Source organism: Poeciliopsis prolifica, unplaced genomic scaffold (assembly GCF_027474105.1).
Source record: "Poeciliopsis prolifica strain line A6 unplaced genomic scaffold, Auburn_PproV2 SCAFFOLD011, whole genome shotgun sequence".
Classification (NCBI taxonomy): domain Eukaryota; kingdom Metazoa; phylum Chordata; class Actinopteri; order Cyprinodontiformes; family Poeciliidae; genus Poeciliopsis; species Poeciliopsis prolifica.
The window spans coordinates 10,955,270-10,971,147 of record NW_026562386.1 but is presented as its reverse complement, the minus strand read 5'-3'; the positions used below and the strand labels follow the sequence as shown (position 1 = coordinate 10,971,147).

Sequence of the window (15,878 nt, the reverse complement as noted above, 5' to 3'; positions counted from 1 at the left end):
GAAGACACGTATAACATTCCACGCATCCAGCTAGAGAGCAAATTCAAATTTTGGCATTTGCATCCTGTCAGACTCGAACACAGCTGTTTCCGGGTGCCACATGATCACAAAAGGCATGTTCTGTTTTTTTTCTGAAAACTGTTATGAAGGTCTACCATTTTCTGATACATAATGCGTAGTTAGGTGAGATCTAAACATTTTGTGAAGTGTTGGAAAATGTCCTTTTCAGAGCATAAACTGCTGATACACAAGCGATTGTTAATTTGATAATTGTTTTGTTGCTTTTTTTACCCATACTTACTGAATAAAATCACCTGTCTTTCTCATCTCTACTCTCATTGAGATTAGTTCACTCCTCAGCTGGTAGGAAGTCCAAAGTTTTATTTATGACATTATGCCTCTTCCTTGCATTGGTTTAGTCTAGTAGGTTTGTTTATATTATACTTTCCTCAGCTTTGTCCCATTACGTAAAATTCCTAAAGCGGAGTCAGTACAACAAGATAGTATGAATAAGTTTGTTCTCTCCTGTCTGTATAACTCTTTGGACCAATAAAAGACATAAATTCCTCATATAATCTCTGTTATTATATTTTTAATTGTGCTTGGACTTTAGACTGAAAAGAAATATGCTTTATAAATAAAAACATAAAAGACAAAAAAAAACAAGCACAATCCAGGTGAGAAAACAGATAAAATATCAAATATGCAGAATATCAAATTTAGGAATCATCACTGAGCTCAAATGTAAGTTCAAAAGGGGAGGACTTATGTACTGATTATTCCAGTGAGCTGGAGAAAGTCAATGGAAATGTATGAAAAAGAGGAGCTTTTGGCCCTGACAAAACACCCACCACCTCCCAGGGATTAAAAGTACCTTTTAGCAAGCCCAGGCAGCCTGGAATTCACCACCCTATGATTCATTGCTGCCTACTAAAATTAAAACTTGACAAACTAAAATTCTGGCAGCATTGAGCTGGAAAGACTTTTCAATTTCTGCTTGGGTCTGCTGGCCATTGTTACTCTGCTCGGCATGTTTCTTCCAACAGCTGTGTCACCAGACTATTATGTCAGTGAGACTTGAAGTAATTGCATAAAACATAGCAGTAGTCAATGAAAAAACCTAAGTCTGAAATGGGCCACAGTAATAGCTGACAAAACATTATTCTAAGAGCACTGTTTGACCCTACAAAATCACTTCAACCTCATGATGCTCATGTGGTGAAGCAAAACCTACAAATAATTTGCTATCTTTACAATAAGACGTCAGATGAGGTTAAACACTCTAGTTGCTTTGATTTAAACTCCTGCTGCTGCTAAACAGTTTAAGAAAAGAGAAGAGAGGATTCTTTCAAAAAAAAAAATTTGTGATCTACAAACATCAGATGTTTTATGCAAAAAACATAAAAACTTCAGTAAACTAACTTGTTTTTTCAACAATTAAACTTTATGCTCCCAAACAACACCCATGGTAACATTGATGGTTTGGCTGCTGATTCACTGGTGGAACTGGTGACTGCGGTATAAGCTGTAGTTTTATAATTTTGTGGCAAAAGGATTTCCTTTAGCCCAGTAAGAGTTTCTATTATAATTTCATGTATTGCCTTTGAAAAAGAAAGAACTGGATGACTACTTATAGTTTCAAGATCTTAATATCTTTTATAATAGACTTTTTAACAGAAAAAGATAATTACGGGACACTTTACAGGATAGCTAGCCCCTTTTCTTAGTATTTAAAAATTTAAAACAACCCATGAAAGCTGTGACAAAATCACCATTAATTTTCTTTTAATTTGTTCTTCTGGTTAAATTGCCAGCTTTCTTGAAAATGCTTCTCCCAGAGGGCTCTTTACGTTACACTATATTTCTCCTCTCTACTCGCACCTGTGGCCCTGAGAGATTACACAAAACTGTAGTGAAGATTTAGTGCAATCCAGGGGCTTCCTGAGCTAAACAATGTCTAACAAATTGAAATATTATACTCACTAAACATACATACTGCTCCAAGCCAGGTTTTAGTTTCAATATCAATATGGTTTGACTCAGTTGAATTTTAAGAAATCAAACAAAATTTCATTTTCAGCTCCTCTGTCTCTAAAGGAAAACCTCTTTTTATTCCTCTGAGACTCACAACACTCTCCGGGGTTTATCTTTGTTCACAAATACTCACAGTGTCACTGTACAATACAAAGAACAAGCATAGTTCTGAACTTAAAAAGCCAAATACTCTTTATTTCATGCTAAGGTCTTCAAAACAAAATCAAACTGTTGGGATAACATGTGTAATCTGTGGAGCTCAAGGTTTTCAAGTGCTCCTACGAAACAGTGAAAGGAAACTCACATGGAACACTACTCTTTATATCATGGATATTTTTAAGGGGCTCTTCTTTTGATAAATTCTTCAGCTGATATTGTTTACTTCAAAAGCCTGCAAATTAAATGTACATAAAATACAAATGTGTGTTCTCAGTACTGATTTGAAATGCAAAGGTATAGCTTCAACTGAAAATGTTCTATTTTCTTCCGCCTCTTTCTACCCCACGTTTCTCACACACACACACACACACACACACACACCCCCCACACACACACACACACACACACCCCCACATACACACACGCACAAAGACGTGCAGTCCATTCTCCTTTTTAAGAGCTGGTGCAGCGACTCAAGGGAAGCATCTTTCCAGTAAGAGCTCAGGACACATGGAGTGCGCCATCATGCAGCGAACCAGTCATGTGTGTTCTTACCAAGGTCACAGTGCTTGATGTCTCAGCCCTCCTTTTCCAGAGTAACATCTAATTTTAATTGGTGTCATTCAAATTTAATGAATGGATTGTGCCCTAAGTGTGAAAGGGAAACACATTATGATCCAGGATAAAAACATTTTGTCCACAAGATTGGCCTGTTTAAATTCAGCTTCAGGAACAAATATAACTGCTTAGTCTTTTTTTCAAAAGTCGGTGAAAAGATCACATGCCTAATTATATGTCCATTATGTTTACAGTCGTGATACTGCAGCTAACTAGCAAAACCTACAATTTAGGGCTGATTATTAAGCAGCTTGTCAAGACCATAAAAAAATGGGTGAGTGTTGAAGCAGCTGTCAGTTTGAGGAGAACACACACACCCCTTGCAGAACTCAGGCTGAGCAACTAAGCCTGTTCCATAATTTCATGCAGTGTTTTGGGGAGTATTACCATGAGTCACATGAGATCTGAGTAAGCAGTGGAAGTGAAGTAAATATTTTTAAAACATAATTTTGAATGTAGATTGAGCAGAATGATAAATAAATAAAAGTTTCAGCTCTAGCTGTATAGCAGGAATAATTGTTTTACTGAAATGTGAACCTTCACTTTATTCTTATGCCATTTCCAGGCTCCAACATCCTTTTGTCCATTATCCCCTACCACTATGTTTTCATGTATTCAGGGTGATGTACAATGTTTCCTTAGTTTGTATGCAGAATAGAAAGTTTTTCTTTTCATCAGAGCATCTTCTTCTGCATCACTTACATTTATTGGTTCTGTCAAATTTTGCAGAGGACGTCCTATGTTTAAGGCTTAAGATCCTGCGTTTTGCTTTCAGACATACCTACTTATGCTTTTTCTGTTTACTAGATAGAAATAGGGCAATAGCTCCATGGATTTTTATTTTGGTTCCAATTGAAGTTCACGACACCTCATGTTTCAGTTGCTTTCTGCAAAGACAGAGTTCAGATAAGGCCAGAGGGCTCACTGCAGCTCAGTACCTCATCCAGGCAGTGTTGGCTTCATCCAGAAAGCCACAGGACAAGAGGATTTAATACAGAGCTGCGATGCTCCTCTCCAGAAGGGATTACTGGAGCTGTGCGGTGGGAAATGGACCCCCAACACAGCTATGGCCAAGGCTGCAACATCAGGACACACTTAGGTTCCCAGAGCAGACAGAAAGGCACACAAAGGGTTGTGGTTGTTTCGCAGTTTTCACATTTTCAATTCTGTGTTGTTAACTGGTGAAAAGTTCCACCAGGTTCTCTCTCACACAGACACAGTACAGGAGTTCACATAAGATTGTGTTCCTTTGATTCATTCATAGCCCATTTTCTGGCCAGTCAAATCATGCGTTTTTCTATTAACAGTTCCGATTACAGCTTTGAAACCAGAGAACACAGTTATAAACATTTTGCTCTTGGAGGAAATTCACAAAGAAGTAAAAACGCTCTTTTTTCTACAGTGTTTATTTTACTGCTGCACAGAAATTGACAAACTACATTGCACTTATGTTGGCAAGAGTATACAAGCCCCTGTAGTCCAACAGACAGGAACAATTTGCAACAATTTTTTCATCAAGTTGCAGTTGTCATCTATTCAGTCATAAACACATCGGATCCTGCTGCAGTCAAATAGGATTATGATTTGCTTTTTATTAATATTTTATTTAACAGATAACTGCTGGTCCTATCCTGACAAGGTGTTGCTCAAAGCTTTACAAACAAATTCTGACAGGAAAAATCTTGAAACTATTTACAGCAATCAATAGATGTACATAAAGAGGTACAATAAATCTACAAAATACTTATTGCATTTAGCAGTGAATTCCTAATAAATTAATGCTATGCATTTTTCTGTTTACTGCATTCATATACATTTGGGTATGCGACCTTGCACACATGCATGTCGATATCCTATCCAAAGACACCCCACTTGAAAAACACATGCACCATTTGCATGCAGTACAGACATACTTCCTTCCACTTACACAGTCTGTGTGCTACATTTTTACAGCTGTGCAGCATCTTAAATAGAGCACTGTCTTTCCTAAGTCAGATCCAAAGCTTTGAAAATAGCACTTAGTGCTACCTTGATTAGATTACAGAGTTAAAATTTTAATGCTGGAAGATAAAGTACTTTTGTCATATATTTTTTTTCTAGGATTTGATGCTCTTTACTTTTCTCAAGAGAGAATTCAGAAAATAACATTAAATAAATGTTTTTAATACATTGTTAAAGTGTTTACAGGAATGACCACCAAACAAGAGCAGAGGGATCAGGGAAGCACATCTGAAACAAAGTTCTCAGTGCATCTACTGTTTGAGCAGGAGAAAAGGCTTACAATTTGAGAAAAATACTGGCCTGCCTTGTGCAATGGATATGTGTATGCTTTCTGTTTTCACAATTATTCTCTCAGTGGCATTATAATGGCAATACATATGGTGCACAAGTGTTCATACTCCCTGAATTTATTCATATATCTTAAGTTATAGTCTTGTTATTTTATGTATTTTGTTAGCATTGCATGCCATTGTCTATTGTATGTGAAAATAGTGACTATCTTTCAAGTTGAGTGAAAATACATGATTATCAACCACAAGTAAAAGTATGAAAAGTGAATGACCATATTGTGTTAGACTGGCAGTTGTGTCCTGCTTTTTCCATTTTCAGATAATGGATTAAACAGGAGTCTGTCAGATGATAAAACCTTGGGATTATTGTTTTGTAATCTAACCCTGATTTGAACTTGTTCCTTGTTCTTCTCTTCTGTTTGTTCACTAATGTTTGATATCAATATTTAGGCATTTAGATGCTGTTTAATAATGAGATGAAACTAAGTTGTTACACTGGATTTTATTTAGGGATATAACACTTAAAGAGAATAAGTAGAGAGATGTGCCAAACTAGAAAATTATGAAACCACAATGTTTCATAAAATCCAAACTCAATGAATTGAAGCTTGAGGATAAAAGACCAAAACATTGTCATAACAAAAACATGTTAAACAGATTGAGGGATATAAATGCTTGTAGAAGCCATATGAAGGATGAAGCAAAGTTAGTGTTGTTTCAGGAAATGCCTAATTGTTGTATCACCTTTCTTGAGTTTTCTTTGAATACTTGCATTTGCATTTGTATAATAAACATAAAATATACTCTCTCAGCAGTTTGTTACCCAAGGAATAACACTAATTCAGTTCAACAAACCAGAATTTGAGGATATACTATAGAAATGTGTTGTCTTTAATTTTCTTTTAAAGGTGGAATGTTGTTTGCTTTACTGACATATGCTAGATAATCAATACAGAAATTAGGATATCTGAGTAAAGAAATGAGTGGCTCAATAGTGCTTCACAAATCCTAAAATTTGTGGCTGTACACCCTGCATAACCCATTATATGAATTCATTTTAAAAGGTATCTCTAGAGTGTAATAGTGTCTTATCTGCCAATTCTTGTTGCAGAGATTTGCTTGCTGACACGAGGCAGGAGGACAGCCAGTGTACGAGCCGACACATATTGTCGTTTGTATTCTCTCTCTGTGGATAACTTCAATGAGGTTCTTGAAGAGTATCCTATGATGAGAAGAGCCTTTGAGACTGTTGCCCTGGACCGGCTGGACCGAATTGGTGAGTAATCAACATAGCAACACTGAGATCACTTAAGACAGCATGCAGATCAAAGCAAACAAAAAAAAAATTATGATATTCAGGGGCATTTGCTGTAACCTTCAATGTTCTGGACCGCTCCAGTCAGAAACAGGAGAAACAAAATGTTCTTACTGACACTTAGCTCGAAGTCATCGATATGCAAACATGAAGACGGGGCTTTGAGGTTTTAAGATCTCTGGATGATTTCTCTTACATGTGCAATTGATATTCTCTCTCTGTCCATCGTTGTTCCCAGTCTCAATCCCACATATGAAAAACCCACAATAAAAGGCATGCTGGTATTATCATTCAACCAATCATGGCATGCTCTGTTTTATTGTCATATGTTTTGTAGAAAATTATTACTTTAAAATTATGTACTTAACTGATAGTGACAGTTTAGTGGAATGGTCACCTGCATGTACTTGTATGACGTCTGTTTTGATGCTAATTTATAAAGTTACTCGTGGAGTCTAAAATGACCTGTCTTCTTGATGGTCTTTGCAAAATCTGATTTGTGGCGTGTGAGATGAAAGTGAGGTGTAGTCACATCGCAAAAAACAGAAATTAGGTGAAGCTAAATAAACTAAAATAGATATAAAGGTTGTTTTTTTTATTATTTCTGTTTACCTTGTTGTTTTTTCACTGATAAGATTGAAGATAGCTAACTCTATAATTGTGTCACCATTTCACAGTGAGTAAGGGTGACCTAGCCAGTCATAAAGATACATACTTGTTCCTTGTGGGGGGTAAAGGAGCTCACAGTTAGGAAGAATGAGATTAAAATAGATCATTCATGAGCTCAGACAGCTTGAGGGCAGTTTTGCAACAGGGGTGTGACATTTTAATATCAATATGTTTTCATGCATGACACGTTACCAAGTTTACCACTGAAAGCATTTGCACTTTAGAGCTCAAGAGCTTAAATCTGTTCAGTAAAAATAACTCTATACCTAACAATATATTTGAAAAGACCTATTAAAAACCTAGTTTCTCAAAAAGTGATGTAATATCAATGCATTTTAAACAGTTGTTTACATTTTCTCATAGTTCATTCTATTTCTTTTCTCAAGTAACTGGCTGTGTTTGTTTTTGTTTTTTAAAGGGAAGAAAAACTCTATTCTTCAACACAAAGTGCAACATGATCTGAGTTCTGGGGTACTCAACTACCAAGAGAATGAGATTATTCAGCAGATTGTGCAACATGACAGGGACATGGCCCACTGCGCCCATCTCATGCAAAACGCCCCTCCACAGTCACCTCCATCACCAACACCTGTCATCTGGGCACCCCTAATCCAGGCACCCCTCCAGGCTGCTGCTGCTACCACCTCAGTAGCCATTGCACTGACTCATCATCCCCATCTCCCACCAACACTCTTCAGACCTCCAGTCTCTGTTCTCAGTTCCCTCAAGGATCCATCCACCAGACTTCGAAAGTTCCAACCATTCGTTCCTTCATCCACAGCACCTGGCTCCTCTGGGGACTCTCTGTCTAGTACACCCTCTAAGCTGCGCTCTGGGGTGGACATGCCATTACTTGCCGCCTTTCGTGCTCACCATATGACTTCTGGATCTGGGACAGTTGGCTCAACAAGACAAGGATCAGGCTTGGGAGGCCAGCGTGGAAATAATGGGAATGGGTCTTTGTCCAGTGAAGGGGGGACTAATGTTTTCCCTTTTGATCCACACTCTGGTTCTCCCTCTTCTAGTATGGCACAACTTCACCCACAACCACAGAATCAACAACCCTTTCGATCCAGCACCCCACCCCTTTCGAATCTCTTTCACCAAGCACCTGTTGGCGGAAGCACAGGATCAGGACTAAGTGGAGGAGCAGTTGGAGCATGTGGGGGTGCTACAGGTTGGTCTTCAGGAGGCGCAGCTGGAGGTTCTGTTGAAGGAGCCACTGGTGGAGACTCTTCTTGGGCTGGTGAGGACTTCACAACTAGTATAGCAGACATTACTTCTATGGAGCACTTTGACTTGAAAGGAGCGACTGATGGATCATTACATGGAAATTCGGGGGAAATACTCAGTGCAGGATCAGAGACTTCAGTGGGAGCTGCTTGTGGTCAGTTCATGGGTACAACATCAGGAGCATCAGGGTTAGGTGCCACTTGTGTTTTAATGCAAGACAAAACCAAGAGACTACTAGGAGAAACTTCTAGAGATTCAATTGAAAGAGCCTCCAGGGGATCGATGATTGGGACTTCACGAGAATCGCTGTTACTTACAAACCCTGGGGGATCATTTGGGAAGACCAGCGATGGTTCGTTGGCATCTGTTTTTGATGGAGCCTGTGGGGGAACATTTGGAGGAGTTTCTGTTGAAATGTCAGCGGGGAATTCAACAGCATTGTTTGGGAAGTCTTCCACTGGACCAGCAAGTAGCCATACAGGAGGAGCCTCAAATGAGCACGGAGAAACCACAGCAGGAGGAATGACAGGTTGTGCAGTAGGAACTCAGGTGGCAACATCTTCAACTTTACCTGGTTTACCTTCTAGTGGAATTACAACAGGACTTGTGGGGTCCTCTTTTTGTCAGAGTCCTTTATCTACCAATCCGTCCAACCTAATGTCTAGTCAGATTCTCCCGAACCAACCATATCCCAAGTCGCTTCAGCAATTTGCTGGAGGAGGTAGGACTACCAGTGGCATAAACCTCTTCCAATCACCATCACAAGCCTCACCATCTTGTGTTAGGGGGCAAAAAACTCAGTCGCCTGCTACTGGTTCCCCACCATCCATCAGCCACTTTAGCTTGGCAGGCCTTCAATCTGGCTGCTTGCCTCACCAGATGTCACTGGAGAAGTCTGCATTGGCTTCGTTGGCTCAGTATGGTTCAACAAATGCCTCTCCTTGCCTTACCCCAGTAACACGGAGTCCTACAGTACAAAGTCCAGTGGCAGGCAGGACTTTTCAATACAGCGACTCTTCAAGTATTGCAGGATCCCACAGTTCTTTACTCATGCCCCAGTCTCCTCTCCTTTCACAGCTTCCCAGTCTGCCACAAGCATCAGGGAGAGATTCTCCTTTAACTTCATTTTCTGAGGACCTTAGAGGTTTATCCAGCTCACACCCATCTTTACCCCAGGAGGTGGCCCAGGCTCTGAGCCACCAAACTGCTTGCTCCTCTGTGGAATATTATTCTTCACCATTTTCCTCACCAACTCTTGTGCCCAAACCCTGTAGCTCAATATCAGGGCATATGACTCCTCCAAAGCAGGAGTCGCCGGGGAACCCTCACCTGACTCAGTCGCCTAGATCATCTCCGGTACCTCCTCCACAGAGGGGCTCTGGTGCCTACTTGTCAGATCTAGAACCTCAAACTGCTCGTTCTAAACTTCCTTCCAATTTGTGAGGATCGATCACACCCTCCTGTGCTCCCCTGAAATGAAACACAACTATCTGTACTCATGAGATTATTTTATGTTGTCAGACTTCATTGTGTTCCATCTCTCATTTTATCAGGGTTTTTCCATTTACTGTGAATTCAAGATATTTTACCAGGAAACTTTGAACTATAAAGTACTCCTCTTTTGTTTAATTCATTGTTCTTGTTGTTCATATATGCTGTATATAGGCAGAAATATATTAAACTCATAGGTTAATTAAGGGACGGGGAGGGTGTGAAAGTGATCTCAAGGACAACCATTTTCTTTATTTGTAAGACTATGCGAAATTCATCACCATTCATACTATTTGGAAAGTGAATCAATAGAATACATAACTTTTTTTATTGCAGGAACCTATGCACTAATACCTGCATGTATAAAGGATTTTGTGTGTTTTAAGATTACTATCAAAATTTGTAGCTCAAAAGATATGATTTGAGACTCATTGACTCTTGTACCTTTCTGTTTAGGATCACATATTGCTGATCCTTAAATGTATTTATTAGATTGTTCTTATTTATCCTCCGTATAAATTTTTCTAAATCTTGAATGATGGAGTTGAGATTTTAGGATACCAAAAAGACTTTTTTCTGTGGAATAACTATTCACCTCTCCAGGGCCCACAATCCCTCTTTTATACCACTTTGTTGTATTCACGCTGGTATTTGAAACAGAGGAAGAGGGGTTTGCTGAGCTACTCTCTGTCTCAGTGTCTCAACATAGGAGTATGTGATGGACAACCTTTCTGCAAAGTCCTCAACCATATTCTAACAAGCTCACCTTGTCTTCCAAGCTTGTGACACTTAAGTGTATTAAGTTTGTATTGTTTCTCTTCCGAGCCGTGCTCAACTGTTAATGTGTGAGTGTAGCAACAAGTGTGATTAAGTTGAATGCAAGGGAAGAGTTTTTCCAGACTGATCAAAAGTAAGTTTGCCTTTTTTAAACAAAACTTAGGACTTCCAATAACCAGTTTGTGTGATGCGTTGCATAGCACTTGGATCGTAAAGAAATACTTTTACATTTAGTAATAAATCCCATTGGGGAACGTGATAACAATTACAATGAAACTTGATTTTTTTTCTCTCTCACTATATGGATCTGCACCGAGTTTGAAAACATCTTCATTAATATATAAAGTTTTTTAAATCAGAAATGCAGAAATGCTGGACCAAAAATATTAATTTATCTTTGCACCACTTCCTCTGGTGTAGCTGCTTAATGGTCAGCATGAGTTTTTCTCCTTAGTAAAGACTAATTTTGAGTTTGAGATGCTGAATGTATGCATGATGCTTCCAATGAGTACTGTCGGTATGGTTGGTGCACTGAAGGCAAATTGTGCCTAAGAGGGTTAAGAAACTGTTCTGTAACTGTAAAAGTATCGATTCTATATTTTTATCAGATGGTATCATCAGCAGCCATTTCTGTAGCCATAATGTCCATTAAAAGACATATAAGTGTGAGTTGAGTAGTTCATAAGATAATCTGGATATGTTACTATGAAAGCTGCCTGCAACAGCCCACTTGTTACTCCTATAGTCTTTTTTGTGCCACTTCAAAAATTGTCACTTTAAATGTTCGGGTATTCTTGGCCTCTTATATTTTGGTATAAACAAATTTTGATCATTTTTAGAGAGCTCAAACATAATAGCTCAATTAACACCTTCACTTGCAAAACCATAAGTTTGACTCTAGTTTTTGACACAGCCAATCTGTTCTTTCACACATATGTTCACACACTGATGATGGCAAACTACTGGACTGTATCCACAGCTGCCCTGGGGCACGACTGAGAAAGATGGAGCATGGGTTTGAACCGGCAACCTATTGATCAGGGGAAGAGCTCCTACCACCGTCACCCCGTGTTTGAGAAATGTGCATTTTAAGGTTATTGATTCACTAACAACAACTTACTTTTGCTTCAAGCTTTGATATGAAGCAAAATGTTTCATGTTAAATGTTCATACAGCAGAGCCAAACTAGAAAAGTCTATTTTGCCAAAGTCTATTATTTGGTATAATAGACTTTAGACATAAATATATATTTAGATAGTGAAATGAAGCCCTGGATAAATGTGGATAGCTAAATAAGATTCGAATAACTTCAGAATAACATTCCAACCTGGACACTTAATGATTTCATAAAGCCATCATATTTTTTGTAAGGCATAGTAAACATACTGGAAGCTCAAGTTGCAAAATAAAATCTAAAATCTGAATAATTGATTTCTCTCTCTTGAGCAGTCTGATCTGTTTAAGCTAGGATTATACAATTCCTTCCATTTACCAATTTCCATGGGTTAAGGCTGTAAAAGATGTATTTAAATTGGATATTTTCTGATTTAAGTTAACTAATTTGTACCTCTGTAATGTTAATTGCTTCACGAACATTGGTAAATTTTGCTAAATTTTCCTCAGACTGCTTCATATCAGCTGCAGCTGCAGCCATGCAAACTTGATCAAATGATTGGTGGTAACCATATGTCAGTTATAGTTTTTACACAATACAACAAATATTTCCATTGTGCATTATTAATGGCATTCAGATATATATGGTATATATTTTCCGTAAAATTTCTAGTTGTTTAGACACCAACATACATTCTTTCAAGAAACTTACAAGTGGTCAGGAAAGTGTGTATATCACTAGGCATCACTAATCTCCCAAAGGAGCGATGCAGTGTTATGATCTTCATGTTTGTCTGTAGCTCATCACCAAGACAGACCCAGGTTCCACTCAGACAGCTGAGTCCCAGACTCAGTCACAGCACTCAGCCGCAGGAGCCTAATTTAACAAGACATATTTGTAATCCCTTGACCCCCCACAAGCTATCAGAGACTTCCACATAGAGGTGGCTATGCTGGTCCCTCATTACAACTGTGTGAAGTCCTTTTAACAAGGTGCACCAGTGCTTGAAATGACACAGTTTGTTTGCAAATATGCACATGAGCAGCAGATCTCACACTCACTGCTCCTTATTATACATCTAAACATATACATATACGTAAATGAGAAAATAATATTGAAAGACAAAACATTAAACTTTCAATGTTCTTGAAAAATGCCTAATTATAACTGTAATTAGCACATCTATGGCCAACTGATTCTCCACTGTCTAGTTGCAATCAGTTTTGATAAGTACATCATTGGGTGTTGTAAACCCAGTGGTCCAAAACAGAATTTAAATATTTTTTTCACAAGCATTACAACTGTTTTTCATGTTGTTAGGTTAGATGACATCAGAAAAAAAGACACATTTAAATAAAGCTGTCAATAGTAACCACATTCCTGCACTGTCAGTTTAACATTTCCTTAATAATGCTGTGAAACACATCTGAGTAACATCTCATATCACTTGTGCAATAAGATGAGTCTCTATGTCTTGACCTTTTAATAAGTCAAAAAGTGAAATGTAGAATATCAGCAGCTGACATACTACGCAAAATCAAACATGTAACATTTCACCCTTAACAATTTTACATGGTAGTATTCCCAAAGATAGAACCACTGAAAACTGTTGTTTCACTTACCTATTGTGGATGTAACATCTTCTTTATCAAATAAGAAATTTGAAACAAATTTAGTGAGAATTATGAGATACATTTGAAAATGAAGTGATCTGAAAATCACAGTTCATATGACGACTTTCAAAGCCTCCATTCACATACACCTTCTTTATCCGTCCACTAACTATGACCTTACTAACACATTGCAAGGAGCTTGAAAGAATGTCTTCACTCTGACATGTTCAAGAAATGATGTAGTTGGACATTCAGCTACAGGAGGAACAGGCACATGGCCAGGTACTCCATGGGGTGCTTGAGCTGATGGGCTTTGTTTGGAATGTTGCCTTTTTCCTTGTGATTGTCCCTGAGTGCATCTGAGGGGGTGGGTTCAGTTTGCTGCTGATTGGAAGGATATAAGGCTGGGCTTTGTTCATCGTCACGTAGCAATCAGTCAGTGTTTGGGATGTTTGTCTGTGACTATTATTTCCCCCCTGCCTGCCTCGCTCCTGTGTTGAAGCTGGATTCTTTAAAAGGTGGATAGAAGTCACATGTTTATAGAAAAGAAGTGACTGATTAGCCAGAATGTCATTGAGTTTTGTTTAGATTTTACCAACACAGATTCCCGCATAATCTGTTTCTTTTTCAAATAACTTTGAAAAAGAAACTTTTTTCAAAATTATTTTCAAATCAAAATCTGACAAGTGTGATGTACATTTGTATTCAGTTCCCCTCCAACCACAAGATGGACTCAAGTGCAATCAGTTATCTTCTGTAGTCGCCTTATTTGTAAATAGATTCCTTCCTGTGTCCGTATGGATAAGTTGCATTCAGTAGGAAGATTGAGTGGACACAAAATATGTCAATGAGAGAGATGATGAAGACCGCTGTATGAAAGCATGTAAGAGGAACTTACCCAACCTCAACCTCAGTCAAACAAACATGTTTGCAAACTCATGTTCCTATTATTGAATTAAAACTATAGTCACAGATGAGACATAAAGATCATTATACATAATCATTATTATATTAAAGTTTCAATAATCATAAATGAAACAGGAGTGGGTGAAATACAAACCATCAACTAACTAATGTGATGATAGGATGATAAAAAGAAATAACATAAAAAATGTTAACCTTATTGAAATGTACAAAAAAAATATTTGTTTATTATTGGATATTGGATATTCTCCAACTAATCTCACTGAGCTTGAGTTATTTCCCAAAGCCAAATAGACAATAGTTTAAGTTTCTGGATGTGTAAATTTGACAGAAATACCCTTGCTGTAATGCAATGCATAACTCACACATAAATAGATCACACTTGACACATTTTGGTTTGGGAAAATGTTTTGAAAATAATCTTTTACCTTCCATTTTACTTTTATGAGCTGCTTTGTGTTTCTCTATAGCAAAATCCCAGTATAATATATTGAAGTTTGTGGTTGTAACAAGACAATATATAAAAAATTTAAAATGGTCTGAATACTTTTGAAAGGTGCTGTGACTGGTTTAGTAAAAGGGTGGATGAGCAGGGTATCATTTAAATCTGTCACAAACCTGATAGAAGCTGCTTGATGCCCTCTGGAGTTCATCTGGGCCAGCTCCTTTGCAAATGTGCCTGTCTTGGCATTTTGGAGAAATTGGAAAAACAATATTTGATTGATGACCATGAAGCCTCAAATTTCTTGACTGGAAATGAAAAGGGAGATTATAATCCTCAGGGTCATAAAATGCTTTCAACTCACAGTCGACCATGTAATCCTTCTCTCCGAGTAAAGACGTGAAAATAGCAGAAATTGGAGTAACAAGATTTTCACCTGACAGCAATGTTTACTCTTCAAGCAGATTTTTCTATTTCCATCCTCTCACTCTATTTGCCACTGTCACATCTGCAGCATAATGTAGCATGGAGACTGCGCTTTTCCGGAGAATCAGTTGGGAATTAGATAAGCTTTGAAACTTTGTGTCTTTTGAGAGCGGCGAATAAAGAAAAACAACGATGACTCACTTTCGCATGCGGAGAACTATTTTCATTACGACTGCCTGTGACACCCATAAGAACATGGAAGGAAGACTACTGTTTGAGATCAGGAGAGGAGACGGCAGAGAAGGGTAGTTGAAAGATCATGACTACTGGCATTATGCCCAAATGCTTCAAACTCAGGATTTTAGAGAAGACTATAAAAAGACAGAGGAAGAAGTGCCTGATGAGCCTTTTTTATTTAATGTCTTGGATTAGTAAACATGGGTTATGTCTTTCAAAGAACATCATATTTAGATCAGGGATACCCATTCTTTGGGTGGTTCGGGGACAGGGTTTGGCCTAAGATAGAAGTAATTGTTTTTAACAAGTTCAAGGTCATGACTCTATAACATTTCTAGGTCTTTCTACATCTCCAAATTATACATGGAATGCTTTATATTTATTGCTTAATGTTAGGTCCAATAAAATCTATTGGCATTGATTGCCAATAGACTGTGGTGAAAGTACCCCTCTATGACAATCAAATTTGTTATTGGTTCTCAATTAGCCTGGCAAAAACAAGCACCTTGTACTACACTTTGCTTCAGTATGGATA

General features: G+C 38.0%; 1 protein-coding gene across 1 annotated transcript in view; it reads left to right on the top strand.

Moving 5' to 3' along the window:
• The window catches only part of hcn4 (hyperpolarization activated cyclic nucleotide-gated potassium channel 4), a 64,886-nt gene extending 53,516 nt beyond the window's left edge, over window positions 1-11,370 (top strand). The window contains exons 7-8 of the mRNA XM_055036936.1: window positions 6,214-6,378; window positions 7,505-11,370. Coding sequence (XP_054892911.1) covers window positions 6,214-6,378; window positions 7,505-9,762 — 2,423 coding nt within the window. The 3' untranslated portion in view covers window positions 9,763-11,370. The remainder of the gene's footprint in view (window positions 1-6,213; window positions 6,379-7,504) is intronic.
• Window positions 11,371-15,878: the final 4,508 nt, after the last annotated feature.